An 18,600-nucleotide genomic window follows, 5' to 3' on the forward strand; every position below is an offset into this window, starting at 1 on the left:
GGAGGGAGTGTGTGGGAGTGTGTGTGGGGAGGGAGTGTGTGTGTGTGGGGAGGGGTGTGTGTGGGGAGGGAGTGTGTTGTGGGGAGGTGTGTGTGGGGAGGGAGTGTGTGTGGGGAGGGAGGTGTGTGGGGAGGGAGTGTGTGTGGGGAGGAGTGTGTGGGGGAGGGAGTGTGGGGTGTGTGTGGGGTGGGAGTGTGTGGGGAGGGAGTGTGTGGGAGGGAGTGTGTGTGGGAGGGAGTGTGTGTGGGGAGGGAGTGTGTGGGGAGGGAGTGTGTGTGGGGAGGGAGTGTGTTGGGAGGGAGTGTGTGTGTGTGTGTGGGAGTGGAGTGTGTGGGGAGGGAGTGTGTTGGGGAGGGAGTGTGTGTGGGGAGGGAGTGTGTGGGGAGGGAGTGTGTGTGGGGAGGGAGTGTGTGTGTGGGGAGGGAGTGTGTTGGGAGGGAGTGTGTGGGGAGGGAGTGTGTGGGGAGGGAGTGTGTTGGGAGGGAGTGTGTGGGGAGGGAGTGTGTGTGGGGAGGGAGTGTGTTGGGGAGGGTGTGTGTGTGTGGGAGGGAGTGTGTGGGAGGGAGTGTGTGTGGGGAGGGAGTGTGTGTGGGGAGGAGTGTGTGTGGGGAGGGAGTGTGTTGGGGAGGGAGTGTGTGTGTGGGAGGGAGTGTGTGGGGAGGGAGTGTGTGGGGGGAGTGTGTGTGTGGGGAGGGAGTGTGTGTGTGGGGAGGGAGTGTGTGGGGAGGAGTGTGTGTGGGGAGGGAGTGTGTGTGGGGAGGGAGTGTGTGTGGGGAGGGAGTGTGTTGGGGAGGGAGTGTGTGTGGGGAGGGAGTGTGTGTTGGGGAGGGAGTGTGTGTGGGGAGGGAGTGTGTTGGGGAGGGAGTGTGTGTGGGGAGGGAGTGTGTGGGGAGGGAGTGTGTGGGGAGGAGTGTGTGGGAGTGTGTGTGGGGGAGTGTGTGTGTGGGGAGGGAGTGTGTGTGGGGAGGGAGTGTGTGGGGAGGAGTGTGTTGGGTGGGAGTGTGTGGGGAGGGAGTGTGTGTGGGGAGGGAGTGTGTGGGGAGGGAGTGTGTGTGTGTGGGAGGGAGTGTGTGTGTGTGGGGAGGGAGTGTGTGTGGGGAGGGAGTGTGTGTGGGGTGGGAGTGTGTGTGGGGAGGGAGTGTGTGTGGAGGGAGTGTGTGGGGAGGGAGTGTGTTGGGGAGGGAGTGTGTGTGTGGGGAGGGGAGTGTGTTGGGGAGGGAGTGTGTGTGGGAGGAGTTGTGTGTGTGGGGAGGGAGTGTGTGTGGGGAGGGAGTGTGTGTGGGGAGGGAGTGTGTGTGGGGAGGGAGTGTGTGTGGGGAGGAGTGTGTGTGGGAGGGAGTGTGTGGGGAGGGAGTGTGTGTGGGGAGGGAGTGTGTGGGGAGGGAGTGTGTGTGTGGGGAGGGAGTGTGTTGGGAGGGAGTATGTGTGGGGAGGGAGTGTGTGTGGGGAGGGAGTGTGTGGGAGGAGGTGAGTGTGTGTGGGGAGGGAGTGTGTGTGGGGAGGGGAGTGTGTGAGTGTGTGGAGGGAGTGTGAGAGTGTGTGTGTGGGAGTGTGTGGGAGGGAGTGTGTTGGAGGAGTGTGTGTGGAGGGAGTGTGTGTGGGGAGGGAGTGTGTGAGTGTGGGAGGGAGTGTGTGAGGGAGTGTGTGGGGAGGAGTGTGTTGGGGAGGGAGTGTGTGTGTGGTGGGAGTGTGTGATGTGTGGGGAGGGAGGTATGAGGAGTGTGTGTGGGGAGGGAGTGTGTTGGGGAGGGAGTGTGTTGGGAGTGTGTGTGTGTGTGGGGAGGGAGTGTGTTGGGGAGGGAGTGTGTGTGTGGGAGGGAGTGTGTGTGGAGTGTGGTGTGTGTGGGGAGGGAGTGTGTGTGTGTGTGGAGTGTGTGGGAGGAGTGTGTGGGGAGGGAGTGTGTGGTGAGGGAGTGTGTGTGGGAGGTGTTGGGGAGGGTGTGTTGGGGAGGGAGTGTGTGTTGGGGAGGGAGTGTGTGTGGGGAGGGAGTGTGATGGGGAGGAGTGTGTGTGGAGTGTGGGGAGGGAGTGTGTGGGGAGGGAGTGTGTGTGGGGAGGGAGTGTGTGTGGGGAGGAGTGTGTGTGTGTGTGGGGTGGAGTGTGTGGGGAGGGAGTGTGTTGGGAGGGAGTGTGTGTGGGGAGGGAGTGTGTGGAGGGAGTGTGTGGGGAGGGAGTGTGTGTGGAGTGTGGTGGTTGAGAGTGTGTGGGGAGGGAGTGTGTGTGGGGAGGGAGTGTGCTAGAGTGTGTGTGGAGTGTGTGGGAGGGAGTGTGTTGGGGAGGGAGTGTGTGTGGGGAGGGGTGAGTGTGTGGGTCGAGTGTGGGGGGAGGGAGTGTGTGTGGGAGGGAGTGTGTGGGAGGGAGTGTGTGTGTGAGGGAGTGTGAGTGTGTGTGGGAGTGTGGTGAGTGTGCTGAGAGTGAGGAGGTGTGTGGGAGGGAGAGTGTGTGGGGGGAGGGAGTGTGTGTGTGGTGGGAGAGTGTGTGTGGAGGGAGGGTGTGTGGGAGGAGTGTGTGGGAGTGGATGTGGGGACGGGAGAGTGTGCTTCTGAGTGGTGAGTGTGTGGAGGAGTGTGTGGTTCGAGTTGTCGGGAGAGAGAAGCAAATGAAACACACAGTACCCTGGCCAGAAGCAGACCGACAGGCCAACATGGCATCCTGAGTTGGCGTGGACCCTGCGGCAGGGCCCTGGGGCGAGCCTCAGTGGGAAGCAAGCCCTGGCCGTCATCTGGGCATTCCCTGCCTTGCTCATGGAGTTGCAGATTTGTGCCCCAGCAGGAGCCCGTCCAGACCAGTGTGGTCCTGGCAGGAGCTTTCGGGGAGGGGCTTGTCCTGCAGGCCTGGGTCTGAGCCAGGACCGCCCAGGGCAGCAGCCACAGGGCCCTGTTGTCAGCCAGCCCGCCTGTCCCTGTCCCGCCAGGTGAGAGACAGGTCCACCCTCAGGCCTCCCAGGCAGGGGTCCGCGTGCTCTGACCTTGGGCTTGAGCCTCCAGGGCCATGGCAGTGTGTGTCCTTCCGGTCAGGCTGTGGCACTTCGTCTCAGCAGCCCGGGTGGCCAGGGCAGCGGTTTCTCGCAGGGTGCCGGCCGTGCCCACTGCTTCTGGTGGCTGCCCTTGGTCGCTGTCATGTTCTTCATGATTGCATGTGTGTAAGGAGGTACTGAATTAAAGTGACTCGGGTGCTTCCGCCAAGTTTAGGCTCCCGCAAGCAGCCGTGAATCCCAGGTTCACTGTGTTTATAGTGTGCATGTTTGCTTAGCTCGTTTTGTGGATGGCAGGATTAGTTCAGTGCCCGCAGCCTGTGCCTGGGGCCTCTGCCAAGGCCTGTGCTCTGCGCAGAGGACAGTGAGGAGAGGAAGGGACGCTGGGCAGCTGGTGCCCGGGAGCCAGGGAGGATGTGCTGATGCACTCTGTGTTCAGGGAACTGTGTGGGGCGTCTGGACGGCGTGGCGGGGAGTCTGAGCCAGGCGAGTGGCCGTCTCACTCCTGGGGAGCCGTGTGCGATCTTGGGGTTCCCCTCCTCCCCGTCGGGCCTGTGGCCGTCTCACTGTGTGAAGTGCGCCTGGCGTCACCACCACAGGCCCGACGGGGAGGAAGGGGGCCCCGAGTGCGCACACTCGCGTGGTGGCAACGCCGGGCACACTTCACGGAAGGCCGACTGGAGAGGCTGTGCTCATTCGTCCGTTCATGTCCTCCTTGCTGTCTCCTAGGAGTTTGCAGCACTTACTAAAGAGCTCAATGTGTGCAGGGAACAGCTCCTCGAGAGGGAAGAGGAGATCGCCGAGCTGAAGGCGGAAAGGAACAACACCCGGGTGAGTGGGGGCTCGCTCAGCCAGCTGCGGGGGGCTCCATGCGGGGGTCGGGGCTGCCCCGGGTGAGTGGGGGGCTCACTCAGCCAGCTGCAGGGGGCTCCGTGTGGGGGTCGGGGCTGCCCCGGGTGAGTGGGGGGCTCGCTCAGCCAGCTGCGGGGGGCTCCGTGTGGGGGTCGGGGCTGCCCCGGGTGAGTGGGGGGCTCGCTCAGCCAGCTGCGGGGGGCTCCGTGTGGGGGTCGGGGCTGCCCCGGGTGAGTGGGGGGCTCACTCAGCCAGCTGCGGGGGGCTCCGTGTGGGGGTCGGGGCTGCCCCGGGTGAGTGGGGGGCTCGCTCAGCCAGCTGCGGGGGGCTCCGTGCGGGGGTCGGGGCAGGTGTCGCCCAGGAACACGGCCATTGTGATGTGTGCCAGGGCATCTCGGGCCGGCTGGGTGGCGGGTTCGGGCCTGAGGAGTGCGGGTTGTGGGGGGCTTGGCCGGGCTCGCTGACCGTGTTTGTGGCCGCAGCTGCTGCTCGAACACCTGGAGTGCCTGGTCTCCAGACACGAGCGCTCCCTGCGCATGACCGTGGTCAAGAGGCAGGCGCAGTCTCCCGCCGGCGTGTCCAGCGAGGTGGAGGTGCTGAAGGCGCTCAAGTCCTTGTTCGAACACCACAAAGCTCTGGATGAAAAGGTACCTGGCCCCTCGGGTACCCCGGCCCCTCGGGTACCCCGGTCACCTCAGGTACCTCGGTCACCTCAGGTACCCCGGCCCCTCGGGTACCCCGGCCCCTCAGGTACCCTGGCCCCTCAGGTACCCTGGCCGCCCCAGGATCACGGGTTTGTGCGCTAGCCAGATATCGGAAGGGGAGCACGTGTGTCTGTGAGGCTGGGGGTTAGTAACATCTTGAATTCTTGCTGAGAAATGATCTCTCTGCAGGCTTCTGTATGGTAGGAAGTACTCAGTGGCATACCTGTCTCAGGATGGTTAATTCTGCATGTGGGTTTAAGATTGGCTACTAGCGTCTATCTCGGGGAAGGATTTTTCTCACATTTCCTCTTGTGTAAGCCGTTCAGAAGGAGGTGTCACCCAAGAGGCGTTAAGGTGTTTTGACGGGCCGACTGTGGCAGTGCAGGGAACACGTGTGAGAGTGTGACAAACACGTGCAAACCGCGGTGCCCACGTGTCCCTGCAGGTGCGGGAGCGGCTGCGCGTCGCGCTGGAGAGGTGCAGCCTGCTGGAAGAAGAGTTAGGTGCCACGCACAAGGAGGTGAGCGCGAGCTCTGTGTGGTCCTTCTCGTGCCCAAGCCGCGAGGACGGTGTGGTGCTGTTCGTGTTGTGGCCCCGGGCCGGCCGGGGCAGCGTGGACATGGGGCAGCCGCGTGGCCCGGGGTTCTCGACATGTTCCGCAGTTTGTGGCTGTGCTGTGCAGAGGCAGTTTGGGAGGTATTTTAGTCTCATACTCTGTTTTTTGGTTGTAGCTAATGATCCTGAAAGAACAGAATAATCAGAAAAAGACGTTGGCGGACGGGGTGCTCGATGTAAACCACGAACAAGAGAATACTCCGAGCACCAATGGAAAGGCAAGTTTCACGCTCTGCCTTTGTGCTGTCTTGGGGCGGGACATTGCAGTGACGGAGGGGGCTGTCTGGGGGTCTCCTGTTGGACCCCAGCCTGCTGCGACATGGCCCACAACAGAGTACCCAGGCGCCTTGTGCTGGCATTGGTTAACCTTAGCATCCCCTCCTCCGTAGCCCACCTCAGTGCTGGCACCAGTTCCCTGGACGTCTCCTCCGTAGCCCACCTCGGTGCTGGCATAGATGCTGGGCATCCCCTTTGTAGCCCACCTCTGTGTTGGCACCAGTTCCCTGGGTGTCTCCTCCTCCATAGCCTACCTCGGTGTTGGCACCGGATCCCTGGGCTTGCGCTCCATAGCTCACCTCGGTGCTGGCACCGGATCCCTGGGCGTCCCCTCCTCCGTAACCCACCTTGGTGCTGGCACCGGATCCCTGGGCGTCCCCTCCTCCATAGCCCACCTCGGTGCTGGCACTGGATCCCTGGGCGTCCCCTCCTCCATAGCCCACCTTAGTGCTGGCATCGGCTCCCTGGGCATCCCCTCCTCCGTAGCCCACCTCGGTGCTGGCATCGGCTCCCCGGGCGTCCCCGCCTCCGTAGCCCTCCTCGGTGCTGGCTCCTCTCCCTGGGCGTCCCCTCCTCCGTAGCCCACCTGGGTGCTGGCACCGGATCCCTGGGCGTCCCCTCCTCCGTAGCCCTCCTCTCTGGGATGCTCACTGCTGGCTCCTTTCCCTCAGAGGTCCTCTGACGACTCCCTAGGCCACGAGGAAGACCTGGCCAAGGTGCTGGAGCTCCAGGAGGTCATCGACCGGCAGTCGCGTGAGCAGAGCCAGATGAAGGAGCGCCTGGCTGCGCTGTGCAGCCACGTGGCCGAGCTGGAGGAGGACTTGGACACGGCGAGGAAGGACCTCATCAAGTCCGAGGAGACCAACACCAAGCTGCAGCGCGACGTGCGCGAGGTGAGTGATGGCCCTGTCCTTTTGTTTCCTCCTGTTTGCGCCCTGTTCTCCCAGCTGCTTTCCACTGGCAGGGGACTGTGTAATAACAGTGCCGCCACGCCACCCCAGCACAGGTGTGGCTGACGGCGTCAGAGGGCCAGATGCTCTCCGTGGCATTGCTGTTTGTGATGTTCAGGTGCCCTGTGACGTGCACTGATGGGCTGTGCCGCTGGTGCACCCCAAGGGAAGACTGTGGGAGGTCTTCTGACAGCCTGCCCTTGGCAGGCTCCGCCTGCGGGTCCCAGAGCTGCAGATTGGCCCACTGCGGTGGCACCCACGCGCAGCCCTCGTCACTGCCTGGCAGCACAGTCTAACAGTGTGCTCGCAGCAGGCGGCGTGTCACGTGAATGGCCTAGGTCCTTCGCAGGGTTGGAGCGTGTGCCAGGGCTTGCATGGCTCTGAGCAGGTGCGGCCCCGCTCCCCACGAGGGGCCTGCCTGTGCGGCTGTCGTGGTCTGTGCGCGGCTGTCCCTTGCGGTGTGGGCTGGAGCTCAGTCGAGCGCGGCTGGGGCGCCGGCTGTGTGGTTGATGAGGTGAGCAGCGAGTGGGAACACGTCAGCTACCCTGTTTCTGACGAACATTTTTGCCTTTTTAACTATTCACGGGAAGCTATTTCATTGTTTTTTTCTTAATACAAAAATCAAATGAGTTCTGGCCACTCTGTCTTGTCCCTCCTGTAGTAATTTAAAAAGCATTATTTGAGAAACAGCTTCCATCCGCTAGTCGTTTCTTCAAGTGCGAGTTACAGCCATGCCAAAGCCATGCCTGGTGCTCTTCCCGGTCTGCAGGGGTCGCAGGAGCCCTCACCACTGACTGCCAGGCCTGCGTTAGCGGGCAGCTGGAGTGCAGGGCCAGCGCCTAGAGTCCAGGCCCTGTGAGCAGGTGCATAACCTCCAGGCTGGGGCCTGCTTCTGCAGCCACTCTGGAATCTGTCCTTTGTCCCCCAGCGGACTCTTTACCCTGTGACCCATGAGTGCAGCAGGTGTACTGGCCTGCTCTCCGTTGGCAACTTAATGTGAGTAATGTTACGTCAGAGTGACCAGCAGGGATCAGTGTTTACCTGTGCTGTACAACCTAGGTCACAGTGTGTGGCTGGATGGGACATGATTTCTGTGGCAAGCAGTTTTAAATTCTCTTGAAACCTGTTGCCTTCAGGGACAGGCATTTGGCGTAGTGGTTAAGGTACCTGTGTCTTGGCTCAGAGGGCCTGGGTTCAGGACCCGCTTCCAGTTCCTGACTCCAGCTTCCTACCTGCGCAGGCCCAGGAGGCGATGACGATGCCCTGAGTGGGAGACCTGCGTTAGGCTCCTGGCTGTCGGCCCTGGCCCAGCCCTGCCGCAGGCACACGGGGAGGGCAGCTCCGCTTCCCCTGTGCGTGCGGACAGCTTCAGTCTCGTCTCCACTGCTCTCAATGAGGAGATGCTGGGTGGAGGACTAGTCCACACAGGTGCACGCCGAGTCCTTGCCCTCAGCGCTGGGCACGATGCACTTGTAGTTTCGCCACGTTTCCATTAATATGCTTGAATTTTGTGTGTGAGGAGTCATCTAAGCTCTCCGAGACAGTGGCGTCTGTGGTGTCCTTTGAGAAGTGTGCTGTCCCAAGCAGCCCCTCTAGGGACAGGCCTGCTGCTTCCCTCTGGGGACCTGCCCCGCTCGCACTCTTGCAATATTAGAATACACTATTTTGCATGTCTTCGTAATATTATGCAGAAAAGGGTAAACTTGGTAAACCGAATGGCCAGACAGATCTTTCCTTACATAAAAGTAGTTATTTGTATTTTAAGTTACCTTTTTTTTTAACATTTGAGAAACTTGGCATCTCTGTAAGTGTTAAGTTGAAGTCTCGGGTGTGTTGGTGGGTGACTCTTACCTGCCTCTCGCTCTGCCGTCCCTCGTGTAGGCCATGGCCCAGAAGGAGGACATGGAAGAGCGGATCACCACTCTGGAAAAGCGCTACCTCGCGGCACAGCGTGAAGCCACGTCCGTGCACGACCTCAACGATAAGCTGGAAAATGAGATCGCCAACAAGGACTCTATGCATCGGCAGGTGCGGGCTCTGCGGCCGCGAGGAGGCCGGGCACTGGCCTTGAACTCTGGAAAGGTTTTGTGTTGGAGAGTGTGAGCTACTGCAGCTTAAGGGCTGTTTTTTTTTTTTTTTTTTTTTTTTTTTTTTTAAGATTTACTTTTATTTGAAGGGTGGAGTTCCCACGTGACTGGGCACGGTGGCTGAGCCTTTGCCGTGAGTGCCCGAATCCTGTCCGGCATGAGTTGATGTCCCAGCTGCCTCTTGTATCTCCCCTCTCTGTGAATCTGTCTTTCTGACTGAAAAAAAAAAGAATCTGGGGAATGAGAGGAGGGGCAGTGGGAGAGGTGGAATTCTGAAGAGGAATCCCCTGTCGCCAGTCGCGCTCCAGGTGGCCGCTGCAACAGGCAGAATGGGGCTGACCAGGAGCTGGGAGCTTCTCCTGGGTCCCCCATGTCGGTGCAGGGGCTCTCGGACTGGAGCCATCCGCTGACGCTTTACGAGGCTGTGAGCAGGGAGCGAGATGGGAAGTGGAGCAGCCGGGACCTGAACTGCTGTTCCCTAAGGAATGCCGATGCTTAGGCTGCTACACCATGGGCCTTGCGCCCAGTTCGAGGTTTGAGTGTTTAATTGTTGGTTTGACTTGGAGCTGTGCCCCTTGGTTCTTGGTTGGAGGGTAATCTGATGTTTGTTTTTAGCATTTCTTCCAAAGAATAGATTGTGGCAAAGTGACTTCAAGGGAGAGGCCACTTGCTGGTGCCTGGAAACGGTGATCAGTGGAGAATTTAGAAACGGAGTGAGCCTGGGGCAGGAGGGGCTGTCGCGGTGCAGGCAGGTTAAGCTTCTGCCTGCGGTGCCAGCACCTCATGGGCGCCGGTTTGAGTCGTGGCTGTTCTACTTCCAGCCCAGCTCCCTGCTGATGTGGCTGGGAGACTTGGGGGTCACTTGGAGGCTGAGCCAAGGCTGAGCGGGTGGCAGGTGGCACAGTGTCAGGTGGAGGCTTGACGCATCTGTGTTACAGCGTGTGTTGGCATGTGCGGAGGTCATGTGTTACAGCGTGTGTTGGCATGTGCGGAGGTCATGTGTTACAGCGTGTGTTGGCATGTGCGGAGGTCATGTGTTACAGCGTGTGTTGGCATGTGCGGAGGTCAGTGTACAGGACCAGGAGGAAGGCCGCATGGAAACCTGGGCAGGGCCCTTGGGGGCGGAGTGGAGGTGCTTCTTGGTATTTAAAAACGTTGATTAAATTTTCTGCGTTGTTGTAAAAAGACCAATCATTAACTGAAGAAGTAAGCTGACAGCATTTCAGTCAGTGCAGTCTTGCAGGCTTTGGGTCAGAGGGACGTGACAGCGCCCTGGAGCTCCTGCCTGGGGCTCTGGGGTGAGTAGGCTTAGCCTCAGCTGGGGCCAGTCTAGACTGTCATACCTTCAGTTGTTAAAAATACTTCTTTAAAGATGTGGGGGGATTTAAAATAAAGCATGAGAAATGAAGGTAAAAGATAATGCTGGGGCCAACGTGATGGCTTAACTGCCCAATATTTTGCCTACAGGTGCCTGGGATCCTGTTATGGGAACCAGTTCATGTCCCAGCTGCTCCACTTCCCACCCAGCTCCCTGCCTGTGGCCCGGGAAAGCAGCAGAGGACGGCCCAAGTCCCTGGGACCCTGTTCCCACCTGGGAGACCCGAAAGAGGCTCCTGGCTTTAGATTGGCTCAGTTCTGGCTGTTGTAGTCATTTGGGAAGTGAACCAGCAGATCAAAGATCTTTGTTTCTCCTTCTCCCTGTAAATCTGCTATTCCAATTTTTAAAAATTACCCCTTTCCTTCCTTTCCTTTTCCCTTCCCTTCCCTTTCCTTTCTTATCTGTCTGTCTGTCTATCTATCTATCTGTCTATCTGTCTATCTATCTATCATGCAGGGACAGATTTGGCTTGGCAGGTAAGACGCCAGTTAGGACACCTGAGTCCACTGGATCACGCTCAGACTACGTTCCTGCCTCTGGCTCGTGCGGGCCCTGGGAGGCGTGTTCATGGCCCAGGAAGGTGGCTTGCTGTCCCTCGTGTAGGAGCCTGCACTGAGGTTCACCTGTGGCTTTGGTACTGGCCGAGGCCTGACTGTTGTGGGCGTGTGGGAAGTAAGCCAGATACAGGAGCTCTCTGAATTTTAAAACAATTATTTAGTGAACCTTTTAAGATTTCTTTCTTTATCTGAAAGCAGGCGAGACAGATCTTCCTTTGACTGGTTCACTCCGTAGGGCAGCGATGTCCAGGGCTGAGTTGGGTTGAAGCCAGGAGCTACGGCTGGGTCTGCCATGTGGGTGCACCGCCCCAACAGCTTGGGCTGGATGTGAAGTGGATCCACCAGGACCGAGCCAGTGCCCCTCGGGGATGCTGGCATCATGGGCGGTGGCTGTACTCGCCATGCGGCAGTGCTGGCTCCAGGAGCGTTTGAAGCGCGCATCGGTGGGAAGAATGGGTGCTTGGGCGGGAGTGTTTGCAAAACTGAACCTGAGCCCGGCAGGGGGGTGTGCAGTACTTGGAGCAGGACAAGTCTTACCCCTGGGCCACTCCCAGAGCAGCCCTGAGCCTGTTGTGTGAGCCTGGGGTCTGTGTCACGGTCTGGGTTTGCTTCCGTGTCCTCATCGTGGAAATGGCGGCGAGAGCTGCTGTCTGACACGTTGCTCTCCCCCTGCAGACTGAAGATAAGAACCGCCAGTTGCAGGAGCGCCTGGAGCTGGCGGAGCAGAAGCTGCAGCAGACACTGCGCAAGGCCGAGACGCTGCCCGAGGTGGAGGCCGAGCTGGCCCAGCGGGTTGCAGCCCTGTCTAAGGTGCGTTGCAGCCCTGCCTAAGGCACCTAGGGGTGCCTGTCACTGTGACTGCTTCCGTCCCGTCTGTCACCTCCCAGGTCTCCTGTATCCGTGAGGTGGCTTCGGTGTCCTTCAGTGTCACTGACCCTCCACGTGGTGGCCCTGAGCTCCTGTTTGTTCTCAGGATGCAAGCCGGGGGCTGCCGCCTGGGACTGTGCGGTCACCACCTCCCAGCCTAGGAGGAAAGCTCATAGGTCGGAAAGCTAGGATTTTTTTTAGAAATAGGAACGTGTTCTTCTCTTTCAAAAATGGTGGAAGAAATGTAATAGAATTTTAAGTAGTTTTCTGTTTCAGTCACCTTGATTCGTTGGTTAGGCCTGTGTAGCATGCAGCCCTGTCCTCCTTAGAGTGGTGACAGGCAGCTTCCCGGGGAAGGGGCACACACAGACCTTGCTGGCCAGCAGCCTCCCGGCTGGTGTTTCCATGGCCAGGCGCACATCCTGCAGGATGGTGGCCTTGGGCTGTCTGCATTCTGGACTCGCACATCTGTCCCCACGCAGGCATGATGCCGACCGCTGGCAGAGTCCTCCTCCGTCCGGGATCCACTCTCACAGTCTCGGTTTCTTCTCTCCTTGTCCCTTTCCTTGTCGGCTCTGTAGTCTGATCTTTTGTCTTCTGGGAGCTCTGCTGCTCAGGAAGCTAAGCTGTTGGAACTTACCTGCAAGCTTAGGAAGGTAGAGCGTGCCCCTCGCTCCTTATGCCTGCTGCTTCCCGCTCTCCCGCTGACTGGTCCGAGCACGCCGAGATGGGGCGTGGGCAGCAGGCCCCGCTTCAGCCCGTCACGCCCGACACACACGGCTCGGGGCTGTGCTGGATGTGAGAGCAGCGCCCCCGTTCCCGGCGGGGACGCTGGTGCTCAGAGCATGCGGTGCTTGTCGCTGCCGGGTAGGGTGTGGCCCGCAGCAGGCGGGCGAGGCCGCTGACCGTGTTTGTGCTGACAGGCCGAAGAGAGACACGGCAACATCGAAGAAAGGCTGCGGCAGATGGAGGCGCAGCTGGAGGAGAAGAATCAGGAGCTGCAGCGGGTGCGTGTCGGGGGCCGCTGGGAGGACAGGAGCCGCCCCACCCTGCAGCCTGCCCTGGGGACCGAGTACCCAGTGGCCCCGCTGCTTGCTCTGGGTGGGCGGAGCCGGCGGATGTGCTGGGAGGGAGGCTCTGCCACGCTGCGCGCAGCCCTCTTGCCCCATCCACCTGTCCTCTTCTGTCTGGTTGTGTGGCGGTTGGGCAGGCACGGAGCTTTGGAACCGTGACGTTGATTGTGGTTTTATGAAGTCCACGCTTGTCAGGTTGCCACCACAGTTTAAAGTTGCATGAAGTAATGAGTTGTCATTTTTGAACACAAGTTTCCGTGGTCATTTCAAGCAGTGTAAGAGTGTAAAGAGTGCCTGAAAAGTTTTCTCTTTACTAAGATTTTCAAAACAGGTTTTAACTTGTGGTTTTTAAATTAATTGTATCCCTGAATCCAGACCCAAGCTTTTATTAACACCAGGGGACATTGCTTTACCCAGGTGCGGATAGCTAGCTGCCGGGCCCGTGCGTGTGCCACGGTGATGGCAGCTGGCCGTCTGAGCGCCCTGTGGGTACCTCCCTGGTCTGCAGAGGCCTTGCTCGTCGCCCCCTCTGAGCCCTGCCCCTGAGCAGCTCGCTCCTGTGAGCCAGTTCTGGGGGAGCAACAGCTGGGGCTGGTGGAGGGCTCCAGGGGGTCCCGGAAGCCTACAGGTCTTTGCTGCTTCTGTTTAGGCGAGACAGAGAGAAAAAATGAACGAGGAGCATAATAAGCGCTTGTCCGACACTGTGGACAAGCTCCTGTCCGAGTCCAACGAGAGGCTGCAGCTTCACCTGAAGGAGAGGATGGCCGCCCTGGAGGACAAGGTCAGGGTGACCGCGTGGGCGCGTGGGGGGCACCTGCTGTCCGGGACGGTGACAGTGTGAATGTGGGGACCTGACCGCTGCTGCCCGGGCCCTCGGTGGACGTCTGTGCACTGAGTCCTCGCGTGGTTGTGGGCACGAGCAGGAGCACGAGAGCATTCCTGCAGAGGACCAGCTGGTGAATATTTGAGGCTTTTAATGATTGGGTATCATTGGGATAATTTCTGTCCGTGATGAGCACACATTGGTGGCTGGGTCTGGCTGCGTCCCAGTAACACTGCATGTGCAGACAGAGGTAGTCCCTGGGTTTGGCATCATCCTGGTAACGGGTTGGCTGCTGTTCGGCCCTCTCCCTTGGTCGTCTTGCACGGTGGTTTTCTGTGCCGTTGGTGAGCAGCCTGTGAAGAGCGTGGTGGCTCTGCCAGGAGGCCACAGCCGGGACCAGCCCTCTGTTGTCACACTCTCCGCGAACTTCTGCCCGTGGGTGCTGGCTGCCCCCCGTTGAGAGGGCTCTCCGATTCCACACGTGAGGAGCTGTGCCTGGGGCAGGTACATTCAGACCCAACGGCCTGTGCTCGTGGCACCCGTGGCCCCGGGGAAGCGCGGGGGCAGAGATTATTGGCTAGAGTTGGTGCTGTTCGTGACGGAATGCTGTCACTTCACACAAGACCTGTGTGGGGCACCCTGAGAGACCACACGGAGTGGCCAGAGGATCAGCCTGCGTGTAGCAGTGTTTTATCTTTTTCTAAGTGTCTCTGTGTAAAGTTCGTGTCAGGCTGCCCGGGTGACCAGGGAGCTGCAGCGCTGTCAGTGTCTGCCTGCTTTTTTTTTTTTTTAAAGATTTATTTTTATTACAGTCAGATATACAGAGAGGAGGAGAGACAGAGAGGAAGATCTTCCGTCCGATGATTCACTCCCCAAGTGAGCCGCAACGGGCCGGTGCGCGCCGATCCGATGCCGGAAACCAGGAACCTCTTCCGGGTCTCCCACTCGGGTGCAGGGTCCCAATGCATTGGGCCGTCCTCGACTGCTTTCCCAGGCCACAAGCAGGGAGCTGGATGGGAAGTGGAGCTGGCAGGATTAGAACCGGCGCCCATATGGGATCCCGGGGCGTTCAAGGTGAGGACTTTAGCCGCTAGGCCACGCCGCCGGGCCCAGTGTCTGCCTTCTTAACTGATGAAAATCAACCTTGTCATGACCTTAGCATGCCTAATCAAACCTTTGTCCATGAAGGGGCTCACGTTGCTGCCTGGCTCTGCAGCCTGTTCCCTGGCACAAGCGTCCTGCTGGACCTTGGCAGAAGTCCCAGGGCTTTTGAAGAGGTGCAGCAAGACTGTATGACATGGAATATTTGCATGACCTTAAAGGACTCTTTTTTTTTTTCCTAGAATTCTCTATTACGAGAAGTTGAAAATGCAAAAAAGCAATTAGAAGAAACACAACATGACAAGGTACTCGGCTCTTCTCCACTGTGTTTAAATATGTCAGAAGCTAAAGCGAACTGAGCGGGTGGTTGTGTTTGGGAAGGCTGAGGTGGGGTTGCGTGACTATGAGCGGGTGGTTGTGTTGGAAGGCTGAGGTGGGGTTGCGTGACTATGAGTGGGTGGTTGTGTTGGAAGGCTGAGGTGGGGTTGTGTGAGTGAGCGGGTGGCTGTGTTGGGAAGGCTGAGGTGGGGTTGTGTGAGTGAGCGGGTGGTTGTGTTGGAAGGCTGAGGTGGGGTTGTGTGAGTGAGCGGGTGGTTGTGTTGGAAGGCTGAGGTGAGGTTGTGTGAGTGAGTGGGTGGCTGTGTTGGAAGGCTGAGGTGGGGTTGTGTGAGTGAGCGGGTGGCTGTGTTGGAAGGCTGAGGTGAGGTTGCGTGACTGAGCGGGTGGCTGTGTTGGAAGGCTGAGGTGAGGTTGCGTGACTGAGCGGGTGTTTGTGTTGGAAGGCTGAGGTGAGGTTGTGTGAGTGAGCGGGTGGTTGTGTTGGAAGGCTGAGGTGGGGTTGCGTGACTATGAGCGGGTGGTTGTGTTGGAAGGCTGAGGTGAGGTTGCGTGACTATGAGCGGGTGGTTGTGTTGGAAGGCTGAGGTGAGGTTGCGTGACTGAGCGGGTGTTTGTGTTGGAAGGCTGAGGTGAGGTTGCGTGACTGAGCGGGTGTTTGTGTTGGAAGGCTGAGGTGAGGTTGCGTGACTATGAGCGGGTGGTTGTGTTGGAAGGCTGAGGTGAGGTTGCGTGACTGAGCGGGTGTTTGTGTTGGAAGGCTGAGGTGAGGTTGCAGGCTGACTTGTCTGGCCCACTGACTGAGGGCACTCCTTGGTGTGCACAACGCATGCCTGCCTGCCCAGGCTGCCAGTGTAGGTGGCTCAGGATTCGGAGGTCTTTGTGGGGTCACTTGCAGCTCCAGGGGGCGCTGCCCTTCTCCTCCCGTCCAGCGACAGCCTTGGTGCGTCATGGGCACCACACGTGACTTCAGTGTCTGGTAAAATGAATGGCTGAAACTATAATTTTTGACTTAATATATCCAAAGTAGCATTTTGTAATGTATGAATGCTACTTTGGAAAACTAATTGACATAGACTGGAAACGTGCTGGTTTGCTGTGACCGTTTCCAATGCCAGCGCGTTTCCATAAAGCACAGTGGGCTCCTTACTGTCCTCTGCCACACTGTGCTTCGGGCCCTGCGTCGTTTCCTGCTGCGGTCGCCGTGTGGCCGGTGGAGACCCAGACGCAGAGCCAACACGTGCTGGGGCCGGCGCGGAGACCCTCGGCGTGACGGGCGCCCCTTGGCTGCTTTCTGCAGAGTCCCTGTTCATGGCGTGCTGGCCTCCTCCTGAAATGTTTGACATGACAGACATAGCTTTTTTTTTTTTTTAAAGATTTATTAATTTTTTATTGGAAAGTCAGATATACAGAGGAAGAGAGACAGAGGAAGATCTTCCGTCCACTGATTCACTCCCCAAGTGGCCGCAACGGCTGGAGCTGAGCCGATCCCAAGCCAGGAGCCTCTTTTGAATCTGCCACGCAGGTGCAGAGTCCCGAGACTTTGGGCCGTCCTCGTCTGCTCTCCCAGGCCACAAGCAGGGAGCTGGATGGGAAACGCCGCCGGGATTAGAACTGGTGCCCATATGGGATCCTGGTGTGTGCAAGGAGAGAACTTTAGCCACTAGGCTACTGTGCCGGGCCCAGACATGACTTTTGTTTGTGTTTTTAAACTGTAATGTGTCCTTAAAAGGTGAGGACATCGTAGGTGCACTTGGGCCATGCTCAGGGCCGGGACGAGCACAAGGGAGACGCAGCCTCTGAGAGTTCCAGAGCATTCTGTTAGCCGAGTGTTCTGGAGACAGACCTCGTGTTGTGAGAATCTTGGGGGTCTCTCGCTGCTGCTTTACCCGCCGCAGGTGTGCTCACCCTCGGAGTGTGTCTGACCCCACTGGTTCTTTCAGTGCAACACCATGTTGGTTGTTCACTCTTATAGGATCAGCTCGTCCTAAACATCGAAGCCTTGCGGGCTGAGCTGGACCAGATGAGACTAAGAGGTGCTTCCCTACATCATGGGTATGGTATCCGCAAATGAGCGGACGTGTTCCCAGCCCCTGTCAGGTGTATGCGAGGGCCCGTGCCGGCTGTGTGGGCAGGGAGGCCGGCCTGCCTGCAGGGCACCTGCAGCTTCACAGCAGGCCTCAGGGGAGGGACGTGCTGCAGACATTGGCCTCAGTGCCTGGCAGAACTCAGAAACACAGGGAGAGGCTTGGGTGGTGGGGAGGCAGCCAGCGGAGCAGGGCATACATGATATAGGTGGAGCAAGGTCTGGGTCGGGTGCAGTGTGGCGATTGGATGCCCTTGCCCCGTGTCAGAATGCCTGGATTCAATACCAGCTGCCTCCTGCCAGTGCAGACCCTGGGGCTGCCCACTGTAGGAGGCCTGGATTGAGTGCCCAGCACAGCCCTGGCAGCTGAGGGCATTTGCAGTGTGAACCAGCAGGAGGGCACCTTCTCTCGAGGGGAAGGATTGTGTGGTTGGATTGCAAGGAGGCAGTTGCGGCCCTGGGGTGTGGGGGACCCCCGGGACTCCTGAGCTGAGCACTGGACTTAGAGATTTGTGTGTCTGTAAGAGACTCGAGTGAAGGACATCCGTGGTTTTGCCATCTGTCAGGCTGCATTGTTGCTGAGGGTTAGCTGGCACGGGGTGACTCGTGGCTTGTAGGGGATCCGAGCATTGCCCGGCCCTGGGTACTCCTGGCTGGAGCGGAGCCCCAGGATCGTTCAGATGTTAGAGAGGCTCATTTGTTTCTTTGTTGAGTGAGTGAGTTAAATTCCAGTGCAGGTCCTGAAGTGGTTGCTGGAGATGTTGATCACACAGGAAAGACGGCTGGCGGGTGGGGCGGCTCTGCCTGCTCCACAGGCCTTGCTGGCCTTGCCAGGCTGTGTGCATGGGGACAGTCTGTGGACCTCAGCTCGTGTGGAGGGGCCGCTCAGGCCCCCTCTCCCGGGCTGGTCCTGGGCTGACCCAGGCCCACACCGCTCTACCCCAGCAGCCGGCCTCTGTCGTCCATGACCGCCTGCAGAAGGCGCAGAGGCGGCTTCTGAGCTGGGGCGCTGCGTGTGGCGCTGCAGCACGGGGGAGTGTCTGTGACCGTGGCTGTCCCACTGCACATCCCGGCACTGGTGGGAGCACCGTGGAGCAGGTAGATGCCAGAAGAGGCCTCCAGCTGGTACCTCTGGACGTGTAAGGACTGCGCAGGAATGAAGGCCAGGGTCCTTGTCCAGGGACCCTGCCAAGATGGGCCTTAGTTGTCTGCAGATCCCAGATGTGAGAGTCTCTTACGCTGTCAGGGTCTGCATGGGTGTGCCTGGGTCCCCAAGGCCCTACCTGCAGAAATAGCAGGTGCTGGTCAGGGCAGGGAGCTGCCCTTGGAGACCCGCCCCGTATGAGGCGAGTTTAGGCTTGAGTAGGTGGACTTGGTGGGAATGGAAGTCCTGAAGGTAATTTGCTTCTGTTCTTTCCTGTTTCAGCCGACCCCACTTGGGCAGTGTTCCAGACTTCCGGTTTCCCACTGCCGACAGCCATGCAGAGCCCTACGGCACCAGCGCCGTGCTGCGGCGCCCCCAGAAAGGCCGGCTGGCGGCGCTACGGGATGAGCCATCCAAGGCAAGGCCCTCTGGGTGGGCTGCCCTGCTCGCGTGTCCTGGGACCTGCCGCTGTGGGGAGCAGAATTTGTGACAATCATGCCTTTAGCCTCCTGCCCTGTTCCTTTTTAGGCACAGAGTTGTCTATAAGGAAATGGGATATTTTTGTGTGTGTATGTATTATTTTTAAGGTTTATTTTTATTGCAAAGTCAGGTTTACAGGGAGAGAGAAAGACAGAAGAAGATCTTCCCACTGGTTCACTCCCCAAGTGGCCACAATGGCCAGAGCTGAGCCAATCCGGAGCCAGGAGCTAGAACTTCCTCCAAGTCTCCCATGTGGGTGCAGGTCCCAAAGCTTTGGGCCGTCCTTGACTGCTTTCC

At 59.0% G+C, this 18,600-nt stretch overlaps 1 protein-coding gene across 1 annotated transcript in view; it reads left to right on the top strand.

Annotated features, from left to right (window-relative positions):
* Positions 1-18,600, top strand: part of PPFIA1 (PTPRF interacting protein alpha 1) — a 101,366-nt gene that overhangs the window by 43,568 nt on the left and 39,198 nt on the right. Inside the window, exons 3-15 of the mRNA XM_058662692.1 lie at positions 3,704-3,805; positions 4,309-4,473; positions 4,976-5,050; positions 5,262-5,363; positions 6,093-6,314; positions 8,253-8,399; positions 11,069-11,203; positions 11,842-11,916; positions 12,184-12,267; positions 12,983-13,114; positions 14,500-14,562; positions 16,569-16,648; positions 18,106-18,241. Coding sequence (XP_058518675.1) covers positions 3,704-3,805; positions 4,309-4,473; positions 4,976-5,050; positions 5,262-5,363; positions 6,093-6,314; positions 8,253-8,399; positions 11,069-11,203; positions 11,842-11,916; positions 12,184-12,267; positions 12,983-13,114; positions 14,500-14,562; positions 16,569-16,648; positions 18,106-18,241 — 1,518 coding nt within the window. The remainder of the gene's footprint in view (positions 1-3,703; positions 3,806-4,308; positions 4,474-4,975; positions 5,051-5,261; positions 5,364-6,092; positions 6,315-8,252; positions 8,400-11,068; positions 11,204-11,841; positions 11,917-12,183; positions 12,268-12,982; positions 13,115-14,499; positions 14,563-16,568; positions 16,649-18,105; positions 18,242-18,600) is intronic.

Source organism: Ochotona princeps, chromosome 4 (genome assembly GCF_030435755.1).
Source record: "Ochotona princeps isolate mOchPri1 chromosome 4, mOchPri1.hap1, whole genome shotgun sequence".
Taxonomy (NCBI): domain Eukaryota; kingdom Metazoa; phylum Chordata; class Mammalia; order Lagomorpha; family Ochotonidae; genus Ochotona; species Ochotona princeps.